General features: G+C 38.2%; 1 protein-coding gene across 1 annotated transcript in view; it reads left to right on the top strand.

The window, feature by feature from the left end:
• ASXL3 (ASXL transcriptional regulator 3) overlaps positions 1-15,143 on the top strand; it is a 162,104-nt gene that overhangs the window by 53,047 nt on the left and 93,914 nt on the right. Inside the window, exon 4 of the mRNA XM_023741179.1 lies at positions 6,684-6,805. Within this exon, the coding sequence (XP_023596947.1) occupies positions 6,684-6,805 (122 nt within the window). The remainder of the gene's footprint in view (positions 1-6,683; positions 6,806-15,143) is intronic.

The raw sequence follows: 15,143 nt of genomic DNA, 5'->3' as shown, positions 1-15,143 counted from the left end.
AGGATAATTAAAAAAAATAAATGAAGGCTTCTGTTTTCAAATTAAAAAAAAAAGAATTTTCACTTTTTATATACACTTTTTCATAATACAAACTTTGGTAACTTCTTGTATGAATTCTTGTTAAAAACAAAAATTGAAAAAATTGTAAAAATGGGTACTTTAAGTAAATCAATGAAAATCAAATCCAACAATTTGGTTTAATAATCACTTATAGGAGGAGCCCTGGTGATGCAGTGGTTAAAGCAATCAATTGCAAATGGAAAGATCAGCAGTTTGAAACCACCAGTGGCTCCGCAGGAGAAAGATGTAGCAGTCTGCTTCCGTAGAGATTTACAGCCTTGGGAACCCTATGGTCGCTATGAGTTGGAATCGACAGCCGTAGATGGGAATCACTTATAAATCACTGTTCTGTGCCTATCTTTGCTGAGTTGCTGAGCCTGTGGCTGCTGAGGCAGACAGCAACAGTATTGCAGGGACAGTCAGGGATCAAGTGCCGAGTTCCCAGGAAGCATGGATCGGGGATGAGCACCTCTACCTCAGAGACTGGGATGTTCTTTGGGGAAGCTGTTCGAGTTTGGTCTCTCAATATGACTTTTCCAGGCAGAAAAGTGGGGAAAGGTATTTGGAGGAGGGACAGTCAGAACAAGTGCAACAAATACAGCAAGTATGTGTGTTGAGGAAACACCACAGAATCTAGATTGACTAGATTAGAGGGTGTGAATGAGGGAGGTGGCCAAGATGTAAAACTAGTAATAGAAACAGAATCAAGTTTGCATCCTGATTTTGCCCTTGTATCTTAGATTAAAGGCCAAAACTCATATTGGAGTTGCCCTCTTGTATACCTGCCAGTGGATTAGTAATCACATTAGAAGGGAATACCACCCATATCTTTGCTCCAGCACTCAACTTTAAGAGCTCTAACTCTCATTTTCTAGTACAATTGTGTTTCAGGTTGAATGGTAAATGACAAAGAGAGAGCAGTAGCTTGGAGAATTTTGAGAAAAGAGACCAACTCCACAGTCTTGCTGGAACACAGCCACCAGTTTCCCTAGCCTTCAAGGCTGTCTCATGGTTACGTATAATCCTCTACCATTTTTTACTCCCAGGCTTCTAAATAGAATATTTTGAGGTAGGGGTCTAGGAGTGTGAGTGGGGGTAGAGGAATAGCAAATACGAAGAATCCCACTAAACTGTTCAGATTTAAAACTATCAGATTAGCTTTGAGTATGTTTTTGGACTGCCTAACATCTGGCAGGCAAGCAAAATGTTAATGGATTTCCCTACCTTTTTAAAAAAAAAGTTGAATGATAAAAGTTTCATGGAGAACTAGTCCTCTCATTTTTGTTTTCTTAACTTCAGTTTGTCCATCTACACAAAGGGCGGGCAGACTTGCGGGGTTTCGAGGTATGAAGTACCAGCGTGAGTTTTATGATCATGCCAGTACATGGCTAGAAAAAATAGCTCCCATTCTGTTCTGCATGCCAAGAAGATCTCACTTCCTAAGCTGCATGTCAGAGTTTGATATTTATTGGCTAAAACATCTGTCCCAATTTTTCAGTCTCCTGGCTTATAATTTTACATACAAGGGACTTTCCCTGATACTTTTTTTTAACATTAATTTTTGTTTGGCTTCTACTTCAGAGGCCAAACTCAGTCCCTTAGGTAAATATTCAGGCAACTGTTTCAAATGAGCTCTGCATTATTTATTTATCACATCTATTATTAAGAAAGCTGCAAGAATAAGTAAAAGTGAAAACTGTGTTTTGTCCAAATACTAATCTGCATGACCCTGCACAATCCATCTACTCAGTGAGTGTTTTTAGGTTCAGCCATCTGCAAGTCATCTACGTGAGGAAGGAGTGAGTGAAGTGACTCCTGTGCACGTATTAAGAGCTCATATTCGTCAGTCCATAAAGTATGTATGTTGTTGTTGTTGTGTGCCGTCGAGCCAGTTTCAACTCCTAGTGACCCTATATGAGAGACTAGAACTGCCCCGTAGGGTATCCTGGGCTGTAACCTTTATACCAGCTGTTTTCTCCCAAGGAGCCACTGGGAGGTTTGAATCGCCAGCCTTTCAGTTAGTAGTTGAGCACTTTAACTATTGCACCACCAGGGCTCCTTGAAAAAAAAATGTATTTACATACACGCACGCGCGCGCGCGCGCACACACACACACATTGATTTGAGTCCATTACATGTGCACCCTGTCCATTTTTTTTCCTTGATTATTTTTTTCGAAAAAAATTAAGTTTTTTTTTTTCTCCCTCGGGAACAATCGTTAGTAGATTTTATTTTCTACTGTTATTGTTATGTTGTTAGTGTTGTCAAGTCAGTTCCCACTGATAGCAACCCTATGTACAACAGAATGAAACACTGTGTCATTCTCACAGTTGTTGCTGTGTTTGAGCCCGTTGTTGCAGCCACTGTGTCAGTCCATCTCTTTGAGGGTCTTCCTCTCTTTCGCTGATCCTCTATTTTGCCAAGCATGATGTCCTTCTCCAGGGATTGGTTTCTCATGTCCAAAGTACATGAGATGAAGTCTCATCATCCTTACTTCTAAGGAGCGTTCTGGCTGTACTTCTTCCAAGACAGACTTGTTCATTCTTCTGGCAGTCAATTCTTCACCAATACCATACTCCAAGTGAAATGGAATCCTTGACAATTTCAGTCTTTTCTCTGTTTATCATGTTGTTGCTTATTGGTCCAGTTCTTAATATTTTTATTTTCTTTATGTTAATGTGTAACCCATACTTAAGGCTGTAGTCTTTGATCTTCATCAGTAAATGTTTCAAGTCCTCTTTGCTTTCAGCAAGCAAGGTTCTGTCATCTGCATATTGCAGGTTGTTAATGAGTCTTCCTTCGGTCCTGATGCCCCGTTCTTCTTCATATAGTCCAGCTTCTCGGATTATTTGCTCAGCATACAAATTGAATAAGAATGGTGAAAGGATACAACCCTGATCCATACATTTCCTGACTTTACACGCTGCAGTATCCCCTTGTTCTGTTTGAATGACTGCCTCTTGATCTATGTACAGGTTCCTCAAGATCACAATTAAGTGTTCTGGAACTCCCATTCTATTTTCTATTATATTTTAAAAATTTGTTGTTGTTGAAAATATGCACAGCAGATCATACACAAATTCAATTTCTACATGTTCAGTTCATTGACATTATTACATTCTTCAAGTTGTGCAACCATTCTTAACCTCCATTTCCAAATTGTTCCTCTTCATTAACATAAACTCAGTCACCTCCTAGCTTCCTATTTAACCTTTCGAGTTGCTGTTGTCAATTTGATCCCGTATAAATAGTCCTTTAAAAGAGCACGATCCTCAAGGTAGGCATTCTTTACTAATTAAGCCAAACTATTGTTTGATTGAAGGAGCCCTGGTGGCGCAGTGGTTAAAGTGCTTGGCTGCTAACTGAAAGGTTGATGGTTCAAATCTACGAGCCACTTCGCTGGAGAAAAATGTGGCAGTCTGCTTCCCTGAAGATTATAGCCTTGGAAACCCTATAGGGCGGTTCTACTGTGACCTATAGGGTCGCTATGGGTTGGAATTGACTCGACAGCAATGTGTTTAGTTTTCAGGGTTTTATTGCTTGGTTTAAAGAAGACTTTAGGGAATATTTTTGGTTTAAGGTTTAAAGATTATCTCAGGGTAAAATTTTGGGGGTTCATCCAGCCTCAGTGTTACATTTTACTTTTCTTTAAGGTTCTATGTTTATTTTATCAAAAATAAATAATTAGGGAAAAAATAGTTTGACAAGAGAAATAGGAGTCAGGATCAAGTTCTTGAAAAAGGGATTAGGGTGGAAAATGACTACCAGTGCAGGAATTCTCATGATGCTTCATTTAGGTCTAAGATAGGGAGAAGATAAAGCAAACAGTGTTGGGTTAAAGGAAAATCAATCATTCTGAGAACAAACTTCATAGTATTTCCCGTTGAAACATCAATTCTGTTATTCTGCTGTCCATCTGAAGTTCTGGGCTCTAAACAGAACAGAATCTTTCTTTTGGAAATACCATATGCATATTATGTGAGTCACTATCCAAACAGTGCAATTATGAATTTAAACCAAAATATGCAGCATATTTGCTGATATTGAAATAGATGTCACAATGTCTTTTGGTGTCTTAGATCAGAAATAGAGGGGCTTGTGAGCTAGATAGCTCTTATTCTCAGCAAAGACAGCTGCTTATGTTCTGCTTACTTCAGCAACAGAATATTTGAGGGAAGTGAGGCCACAACTGCATATACACTGATTCATGATCTGTTGTGATTTGGTCCTGTTGCACTGAAGTTTACCTTTGAAAGACTTACAAATAAAAGCATTTCCTAAGCAAATGCCGGCAGTAAGTTTGAATTTTAACGTCCAGTATACAGAAACATTCTCATATTTTCTGTAAATTCCTCAAGATCCGTGAAGTGCATTTGGTTCTCCTTTTGTTGTTTTTTTTAAAACTATCAGTAAGTTTCCAATTTTCTAGGTAGAAATACTACTCTAAGAATCTGAAAGTAGTAAAACACATTTACCATTAAACACTTTAGTTTTCAGGCTGGGCTTATACTACATTTAGATATATTGAGTTGGGAATTAATATCCTGTCTGGCACCTCTGTCTCATCTCCCCAGTTTGTCACACTTTGGAGGGACATTGGAACATTGAGAAGGTCATCTGTGTAATCAGTATACAAAATAGTTTTATCTTCGGAATATAAACTGGTGATTATTTCCAATATTTCTTGATAAGTAAATCTGAATAAAGTGTTACAAATTACTCTTAACAATCATTTCCAGGAGAGAAGCTTAGGAGCCATAGTTTATGCAGGCAGTGTTATAAAATTTATCTTTTCTAGACCATTTAGACTGTCTTAAGGAAAAGTGTCGTATTGTGTCAACTTTAAAAAAGTCACCTAATATTTAATTCAAGGACTTCTCTCACTATATCGATTGGCAAATCCTTTTGCTGTTTCAACCATAGTGTTTCCCTGGCACATCACTCTCATCCACAGTTCTCAATTATTTCATGTTAGGTTCCAAATGATTTGTTCCCCTGACCTTATTAGTTTCCTGAATCAGTACCTCCACCATGATGCAACCAAATTAAACTTCTTTCAACATTGAATTTTCTGCATCGGTTCTTAGTTTTTGAGGTCAAATATCTAAGTGGAAAAATCAGGGGCTCTAGAGCTAGACCAGCCTAGCTTTGGGACCCAGCTCTGCTGTTTCATAGCTTATATGACCATCGGCAAGTGACTTAGTCTTTCTGAGCTTTCTCTCGCTTGTATATAATACCTTTCTGTCTTGCAAGGAAGGTGCAAGTATTAAATAAGATCCCATATGTAAGCAACTGGCATTACTAACTGACATTTTTGTTCCCAAAATTTGTTCATTTGGCTTCCTGAGTACTTTCTGTATAAAACAAAACTTGATTAATTCTTTTTTCTCAACATTTTCTTTCATAAGCCATGTTTTCATTTCTAGGCAAATATGTGCTAGAGCCTCTCAAAAGCCACTTGAGTGTTCTCACCACCGCACATGTGCCTGTTCCTCCCTTTTGAGTAATGTTTCACCCCCTCATCTTTCTTTACAACCTAGGTTAGCATAGTCCCGAGTTACTGTTGCTTGGAAAATTTTCTTGAATTAGCATTAACTCTGATGCCCTTAAAAAGTCATGTTTTATGCTTTTACTATATGTTCTCAAGTTTTCTCCCACCTAAATTCCTCATGCTTCCTGTCTTTTACGTAAGCCTCCGTTCTGCCACTAACCCTACTACTTCTTCAGTTCGATTTTCCCGGTAATTCCTTTTTCCCTAGCTTATGCAGAAAAGGACCTGCATCCACACTACTTCTAAAATCACTTCAGTGTTAAACCTGATCTCTCAGGTGGATTGTGAGAGGAGGACCAGTTGAAGAGTTCTTGCTCCAACATGGGTTTCTGAGAGCAGAGAGTGTCTGTGGTCTCCTGAGTCAACCATGACGAAACATCCATTCTCCTGAAAAGCAGTCTTTTTCAGAGAAAATGTCTTCTACAGTATAGGCAATAGGGAGGCCAGACTCTGGTAAATGGGCCAATTACATTATAATCTGCGGATGGTACTATTGAAAATAATTGTCTTGAATGGACAACTAGCATCTTGGATTTCATTTTTCCTTTTCCATGCTGTGTGACTTGGTCTATAGGAGTGAATAAACATGCCGCAGTAGGTCATGGATTCTATAGAGGGAAGGCTGTTAAACAGAAGAATCTTAACCTGTGGGGCAGGGTAAATTGAAAACAATTTTATTAATTTAGATTTATTTCTGCAAAATACTATGCATTGTTCAGTCTCATATTCAGATTCAACTAGTATCTGTTGACTCCCAACTCTTAAGCCAGATATTGTGCTATATATTTATATGGTTTAAATATCCACACAATAGTCCTATAACATAGAAATTATCATCAGTTAGTGAATGAGGAGAGTGAGGCTTAGAGAGGTTAACTGTCTTGTAACTGGGCCACACAGTCATGAAATGATCATCTCACTTCAGATCTAGATACCCTTCTCTTTGCTGAGCTATTTTGCTTTATTTTAATAATGTATTTTCAATTAGAGAAAAGTTCCAAGTGAGTTAATTATAGTGGATATGAAAAAAGGAATTCAAATTAGTAATATTGATGTCTCTCTCTGTTTCTAGTTTGTGCCAAGCAGGTAACTGATGAAGCGTCTTCCACTCGAGATTCAAGCCTTACTAACACAGCAGTGCAAAGCAAGTTAGTGTCTTCCTTTCAGCAACATACCAAAAAGGCTCTTAAGCAGGTAAGATAAGTGGCATTTGTTCTTTGTCCCTTAGTTCTACCTACTTAAGGTAATGGGAATTCTGCTGATCAAGTAAAATGAAAAACAAACGTACCAATCAGAAAACAACAGCGATATCCTGGATGAAACTACTCCCATAACATTCAGTACAATAATTTTAATCTGTGCTAAAATCTAGGAGAGGCATGCTGAGAACTTTGATGTACAATTTAAGAGGGAAAAAGTGCTTGGAAACATTAAAATGGGTGTGAATTTTTTTTATGATTTATAGTAAATATGTTGGCTCATAAATGTATTGTGCATTTTGAAAATAATGTCTTTATGGTCTCATGTTTGTCTGATAGTTGCTGCACTAAGTAAACAGATAGTTTCTTATTACTGAGATGTAATAAGTTAAAAATAAAATAGTAATTATGGCTTACTCATATCTAAAATATTCATCAGTGAGTGTTACTTGGTGCTGAATGGCAGTTAACTTTGAAGTATTATCCAGTTATCACATAAGCAGTCTCAGTGTGGGTGGTCTTGCACTGAGATGGAGTGGGAGGTAATAGTTACCAGGTTGGGCCCTGGGCTCTAACATTCCAGTTACCGTTGAGTCGATTTTGACTCATGGTGACCCAATGTGTGTCAGAGTAGAACTGATCCATAGCGTTTTCAATGCTGTTAATTATTGGACTTGCAACAGTTCTATTCAATGGCATTATATTGAAGGTAATAACAGTATTTCAGTCTACATAGGTCAGATACTCTTTGCTGAACTTAGCGTTTATGTCATTGCTTTTGTGAAATGTTTTAAACATCAAAGAACAAAACTAAATTCAGTGATTAGATCCTTTTTAATTGATGAAATAAAATATGGAGATGATAGGGAAACCTGGGCAAAGGCTCATTCAGGCGGCAAATAGGATGCAGGGGATAAAATACTAACCAGGATAGAACAAAAGACACGAAACTGGACACTTGTAGCTGTGGCATCCTAGAAACTCAAGCATGCTCAGAAATGAAACATGTAACGTCTGAAGAGTAGTAACTTAGTAAATGTGTGTGCTGTGAAATCTTCCTGAATCTGAATGCAGAGATAAAGGTTCAGATCACTATATCGTTATGCTCATTATTTTTTACTTTCTTCATTTTGGTTTCAGATCGTTTGAGCATTGTTTATAATTAAGAAAAGTTTACACAACTTTGAGTTAGTGTTTTCTTCTTTTGTTGTGGAGCACGTGTTCATGGGACATACCCCTTGTTTGCTTAAGATCTAAGTCGTATTTGAAGAAACCTCATTACTTCCTATATGCTTTATCATGTCCTGAAAGAGTTATTTATTCATTTCTCAAAACTCTCTACTGTATAACCAAAGAGAAAATTAGTACCTAGGAGCTACGGCTCAATATATGTCAGATGTGTTGATATTTGGTTAATAATCAAATTCATTTTGGAAATACATTTAGCAGAAAAGCTGCTCTTGCAGAATTTTGCCTAGACTCCCTGTAATTGCTAACTTTCTTAAGGCAGCAATTCAAAATTTGACTGAACATGCAGTGTTCTAAATTGTAACAGCCTCAGCAGATCTGCAGCTTTCTTTTCTTTTGGACAGTTGAATGGCTAGGAGTATGTAGAATTCTTTGTAATTATATACATATGCATGTATGTGTATTCTGTGTTTTTTAATACATTTTTATGTATATTCATACATGGAGAAATAATAATTTCATGAACCTATTAAGTTCTCGGCCAGCTGGATGACTTATAATATTAGCTCATATTCGCATTTTCTGTGTTCTAGGCACAATACTGCATTTTACATGTGGTAGGCCATTTAATCATCATATAAATCCTTTAAATGTGTACTATTTTTCCCATTAGTTTCCCATAAGAAAAACTAAGACCCCTGTGTTAAATAAGTGAGGTTAAATAACGTGTACAAGATCACCCAGAGTAAATCTTATAGAAGATATTTGAACCCAGTATCATAATTTCAGATTCTGTCCTCTTAACTGATACTACCTTTCAACATATGGTATGTACTAGAATAGATCAATTTTGACACCACCCAGGGACATTCATAAACTTGTATAGCTAAAGGAAAGCAATATAGCATAGTCACTAAGAATACTATTTCTGAACACAGACCACTTGCTTTCAGTACCGGCATATGTTAATGGTGCACAAATTATTAGCCATTATTTTTTAACCCAAATACATTCTGAGTCAATAGAGCTTTAGTAGTCCAAGTATACACTGGCCAGTGTAGATTCTTAGAAAGAAGTAGGTGTAAAAAAAAAAAAAGGCAGGGGGGGGAAAAAACAGAAAAACCCCGATAGCTTCATAATCATCAGCATAATGAAAAATAATTAAAAACAAACTTCCATGAAAAATAAGGCAGATGTAATTTACCAGATCTGAAGCCCAGTCCCTACCCCACCTTCATCTAAAGCATGTTGCTGTAGAATGGGGATTCTTTTACTTCACAGCACTGTTGATTGCGCTGTAATTATAGGCTGGGCAATATGGAAGCTATAATACCACTTGGCTATTGACATAGGATATTTTCATTGCTCCCAAATATTTGGGTCTCTTTTCCCTTGTAATCATCAAAATGGTAATATCATATGTTATGTATAACTGCATGAATAATATGTTGTTATTTCTGTAGTGTTTTTAAATTTTTTTAAACATAATAAGCATGTTCAGAAGCCTCTAGAGAGTAAGAGATTGCTGATTATTACCTTGTTATCTGTCCTCTTTCTGCTTTGTTATTTTAGTTGTAATGAACCCAAAAGTACAAAACGATTAGATCTTGAATTTTGAAGACGAATAATTAAGAAAGATTAAATTTTGGTTTAAACTGCAGAGTAAAATGAAAGATTAAAGAAGAGTGAATTCTTTTATAATGGGAAATAGCACAGCCTTTCTATGTTGTTTCTGTTGGTTTATTTGGGTCCTTCATTTTTATTTAGGGTGGTAGAATTTATTCATAAAGTAGCAGATCTGTTTCTCTCTTGGTGGAGCAAGGCAGACACATTCTTGCCGTTTTGCTTTAGCTTTGTATGTTTGACCAATACTGTGAAATTCCAAAGGTTATGTTGTATGATAGCAGTTTCTGAACATGGGCGTTGACATTTAGCATAGTAGCAACAGTGCAAATTGCTGGAGCCTGACGCAGCCAGCTGTTTCATATGTGCGTATTTCTAATTATTTAAGTTTTAGCATTCACAGCGTGTGATATTTTCAGATTTTTAGTGATGGACTAATTGCATTCAGTGCTTCCTTAACCTGCATCATTGGTGTTATTAAAATAAAGCAGACATTACTTGTTCATGCAAATTCCAAGTTAGCCCAATATCTCTCATTTTGCGTTTTATTTTTCCATTAGGGTAGAAATGAGAACCATCTCATATATTCAGAGGTATTCGACAAACTTTCTATTTAATAAAGAGAATACTTATCTAAAAGTTCTTCTGTATTTTACAAGAGCATATAGGAATTCATCTTAGAGAAAAGCATGTTCAGTCAGCCTCTTTTGATTTCTGCTTTTTTCTTAAAGCCAGAATTGTAATTGATGTGAGTATATGATCTTCAGTTTTCCTAAATGGTTTTAGTTCTGTTATGTTTGTTTGCTTTACAAAGTGTCTTTCCAGTTTTAAATTTCTTTCATACAGAACAGTTCCTGGAAGTATTAAACTTGGTAAGGTCAATTGTGCTTCTTCTTACAGACGCCATAGGTATTGAAATTGTACTGTGTGGTATGGGCACAAGAACACTGTACATGAGACCAGCTTGAAGGTACATTCCTTCATAGTAGACTGCATTTGTGCTGGCCACCTGCTTGTTTATTTCAGTCGTATTACTTCTTTCTGGATTTGAATTTACAGGATTTAAAGTTGTTCAGTAAGATCTTCCATTAACATTCCAAAGTATGATTTAAGTTTGAGACACTTGAAGATAGCTCTTTGATATCATCTACCCCCCCCAAAAAAAAATGAATCTAGACTGTTTTACTGAGACTGCTTATATGCGTTGATGTCAAAATAAAACCATATTATAAATGAATCAACAGGGGCCACGACTAGCTAGTTAAGCCCCATTGTGTAAAATAGAAAAAGGTGCCCCCCAAGCACTATAACAAAATAGAACACCCCCTCTTTCAGGATACCCTTGTGCAGAGCACGGTTTATACAGCTATTTAAAGTGGTCCTCCTAATCCTAGTTTCTTAATCTGTTACATGGGCTTACATTTTCCAGGCTGTGAGATACCCAAATTTAGATAATTACAAGTTAAATTGCAGTTAATTTCTGTTATATTTGTAGCATGTTATAGAATAGGCATTTTCTGATTCTCCTGGAATTTCAGCTAAAGCTTCAAGGTGAGGATGAGCTGATACAAATATTCCCCTGTTGTGAAGACAGATGCCAGACACAGGCCTGAAGGAAGTACTAAGAGGAAGCCAGGCTGGCCCACTGACCATCCCCAACAGCCTCTATAAAGAAAATCGCTCAAGGTTCTTAGAGGGAAGATGAATTGAAGAATGGTATAAGAGTGGATAGAGCTGGCACTTCCCCTCCGTCTTGGGGAAGGGAGATGCTTCCCTCTACCCGTCAGTCCATGTTAGAGGAAGACTCAGAGGGAAATATTCTCGAGGGTGGGATTTTTATTGGGAAGGCAGCCTGGTATCTTGCTCACTGTTAGAAGTCTTTTTCAGCTTAAATATAAATAAATAAATATATACGTATATGTATATATACATATACATGTATGTATATATATTAAATAAATACTTTGCATTTATTTAATCTGAGAGGGCATAGAGACTTGGGGAAGTCTGCAGGCAGAGAACTGCCTATAATGGCTGGGGAGAAAAAAGAAAGCGTCAAACTGCACTTTGTATGGTGGGACAAGGATGCTGTGTGTGTTTGTGGCCTGTGTAGGTACTGCACAGTTAGCTGAGCAAGAGGGATTTGTAAAGACCTTGCCCAAGAAGGCTGCCTTCTTTGCTGAGAAGAGCTCAACTATGTAGAGCCTTAGCTGAGGGGAGTCCTGGAGGTCAGCCTTGGGGAAGGATGCAGCTTCAAAGAACTCTCCACTAAGTCCTCTGAGGTATCCACTATGCCCCTTATAAAAAGCTAGCAGTTTGGATGGGAGAGGGGGAAGATAATGACATTATAGAGTATAATACAAGGTAGTTAGCTCCATGGGAAGGAGGATAGAGAATGTGGTGGGAAAAGTAGTATAGAAACAAAGACTTGAAGTACATGAGAAAAAGCTTTTCAGATATCTGAGGGAAGAGTGTGCCAGGCATAGGAAGTAGCTAATGCAAAGGCTGTGAGACAAAAGTGTACCTAGAGTGTTCGAGGAAGGGGCATTTCAGAATGCTCTGAACTGTTAAGAAGCTTGTCCAAGATATGGAATGCAGTGTATCCCATGCAGTGGAGCTGTATGAATATTTTCTGATAAATGTATCAAAGCAAACAATAGTCAGTTGTTGAAAGACACACTTTGCTTTCTTTTTGCTGTGCTTCTTTTCCCATCTTTGGTCCAGAAGTGCTAGTGTTGTAACTTCAGATTAGTGGGGAAAGGACTGGGGTGATAGGCCGTCTTTTCACTGAACATAAGTCACCTGTTCGTAATAAACCCTTGACACTGGTTTTGGGGAATTCGTCTCCATCTCTGTCATCTTCCTCGTCTTTTTTCTGAGCCACTGTAGCCCTGCTTTTTGTCCGTTGAACCAACAGAGTTCCTTGTGGGGGTCTTGGTACTGGTTCTTTCACTGACTGGGGACATGACAGTCTTCACGTGGCTGGGTTCTTCTTGTCATTTAGGTCTCATCGTGATTGTTGCGTCCCGAAAGAGGCCTTTATGATCTCCCAATCTAAGTTGGTTCCCCTCACTTCAGTTACTCTGCCTCATCACGCTGGTTTCTGTTTCTTTTTCAGTCATTGACTAAAATGTAAGATAATTAAAACAAAAACTTTGTCATGTTTGCTGCTGTGGATCAGCACTGCTTACGCCACATCACAGCAAAGTCCTCAAAAATGCGTTCATTGCAGAAAGGATACATAATGTAGTACAAAAGATAGCATTTCTTGAATATTTACTGTGTTCCATTAAGTTTACTCAGTGCTGTTCTGTGGATTTCCTGTTTGAAATATCTTACCAACACATGATTGTCCCTGTTTTACAGTCTCGGATCCAATAATTTATCCAGCATTACCCAGATAGGTTAGTTGAGTCTTTTTCTCACAGTACAGCCTCATCCTTCATGATTGTACCACACAGCCATTAAGACAGCTCTGCAGCAGCCCCCATTCCTCTACAATTCAGCGCATTAGAAGAGGGGGATTTCAGTACCTGTATTGGGGGGACATGTGGGGAATAGTGTTTGGTAGTCATCAAAGATTGGTGCCTTCAGGCTAAATTTGGTCCAAAGTCATTTTTGTTTAAAAATAAGAAAATTCATCTAAAAATCAAGATTGTTGCTTTTGCTTCTTGTGAGTCGCAATTGCCCCATCAAATGGGGTAGGTGCTTTCCCACTCACTTCAATCTCCCTACCCTCTCTTACCCCTGCTCTTACCCCTAGCCTGCCCAGCCCAAAAAGCCATTTCAGATATTTCTCAAGGGATTGTGAGAAGACACACAGCATATGTTTGAGTGGTTGATGTGCATAGAGTTGTAGAAACATAGCTACATAACCCCTCCCCCGAAAAAAAAAGAAATGAGGAGCTAGTGCTACCATCAGGGAGCAGGAATCAACATACAGCCTACATTCTGGGTACAGTAAGTGCCAGAGAACTTCTTTTGTTTGGAGCCAGCATAAACTACCCCAGGCATCTCAACTGAGTCAACATTGCTTCTTCTCCCCTCCTTCAGCATTCTGATCTGTTTGAAGAGTCTCCCCAGTGTCCAGAGTCAAATAAATCCCACTTTCTGGAAAGTGACTTGGAATCTTTAAGGCAGCCACAGACAGCCTAAAATGATTGTGAATATAGGATATGTGTTCGAGATACCCGTGTAGCCTTTCTGAGAGTTGATACTCTGTAGAGCTTGTAGAAATTTGGAAGATAGCTAACTGGCCAGCTGACTGAAAGAGATTCATATTTGTGCCCATTCCAAAGAAGGATGATCCAACAGAATGCGGGAATTATCTAACAATATCATTAATATCACGTGCAAGTAAAATTTTGCTGAAGATCTTTCAAAAGCGGCTGCAGCAGTACATCGACAGGGAACTGCCAGAAACTCAAGCTAGATTCAGAAGAGGACATGGAAAGAGGGATATCATTGCTGGTGTCAGGTGGATCTTGACTGAAAGCAGAGAATACCAGAAGATGTTTACTTGTGTTTTATTGACTATGCAAGGCATTCAGCTGTGTGGATCATAACAAATTATCGATAACACTGTGAAGAATAGAAATTCCTGAACACTTAATTGTGCTCATGAGGAACCTATACGTAGACCAGAAGGCACCCATTTGAACAGAACAAGAGGATACTGCATGGTTTAAAATTAGAAAAGATGTGTATCAAGGTTGTATCCTTTCACCATACTTATTCGATCTGTATTCTGAGCAGATAATCCGAGAATCTGGATTATATGAAGAAGAATGGAACATCAGGATTGGAGGGAGACTCATTAACAACCTGTGATATGCAGGTGACACAACCTTGCTTTCTGAAAGCAACCAGGACTGGAAGCATTTACTGATTGTCTTAGTCATCTAGTGCTGCTAGAACAGAAATACTACAAGTGGATGACTTTAACAAAGAGAAGTTTATTCTCTCACAGTCCAGTAGGCTACAAGTCCAAATTCAGGGTGTCAGCTCCAGGGGAATGCTTTCTCCATCGGCTCTGGAGGAAGGTCCGTGTCATCAGTCTTCCCTTGGTCTGGGAGCTTCTCTGCACAGGAACCTCAGGTCCAAAGGACGCATTCTTTTCCCGGCACTGCTTTTTTGGTGGTATGAGGTCGCCACGTGTCTCTGCTTGCTTCCCTCTCGTATCTCAAAAGAGATTGGCTTAAGACACTATCCAATCTTGTAGACTTCATCAGTATAACTGCTGTTAATCCATCTTATTACATCATGGTGATAGAGTTTACAACACATAAGGAAATCACACCAGATTACAAAATGGTATACAGTCACAATACTGAGAATCATGACCAAGCCAAGTTGACATATTTTTGGGGGACTCACTCCAATCTGTGACACTGATGAAGATCAGAGACTACAGCCTTCTGTATGTAGTACACCACAACATAAAGAAAACAAAAATCCTCACAACTGGACCAATAAGCAACATCATGATAAACGGAGAAAAGATTGAAGTTGTCAAGGATTTC

The sequence above is a fragment of the Trichechus manatus genome, unplaced genomic scaffold (assembly GCF_000243295.1).
Source record: "Trichechus manatus latirostris isolate Lorelei unplaced genomic scaffold, TriManLat1.0 scaffold00175, whole genome shotgun sequence".
Classification (NCBI taxonomy): Eukaryota; Metazoa; Chordata; class Mammalia; order Sirenia; family Trichechidae; genus Trichechus; species Trichechus manatus.
This window is presented reverse-complemented; position numbering and strand designations above follow the sequence as displayed.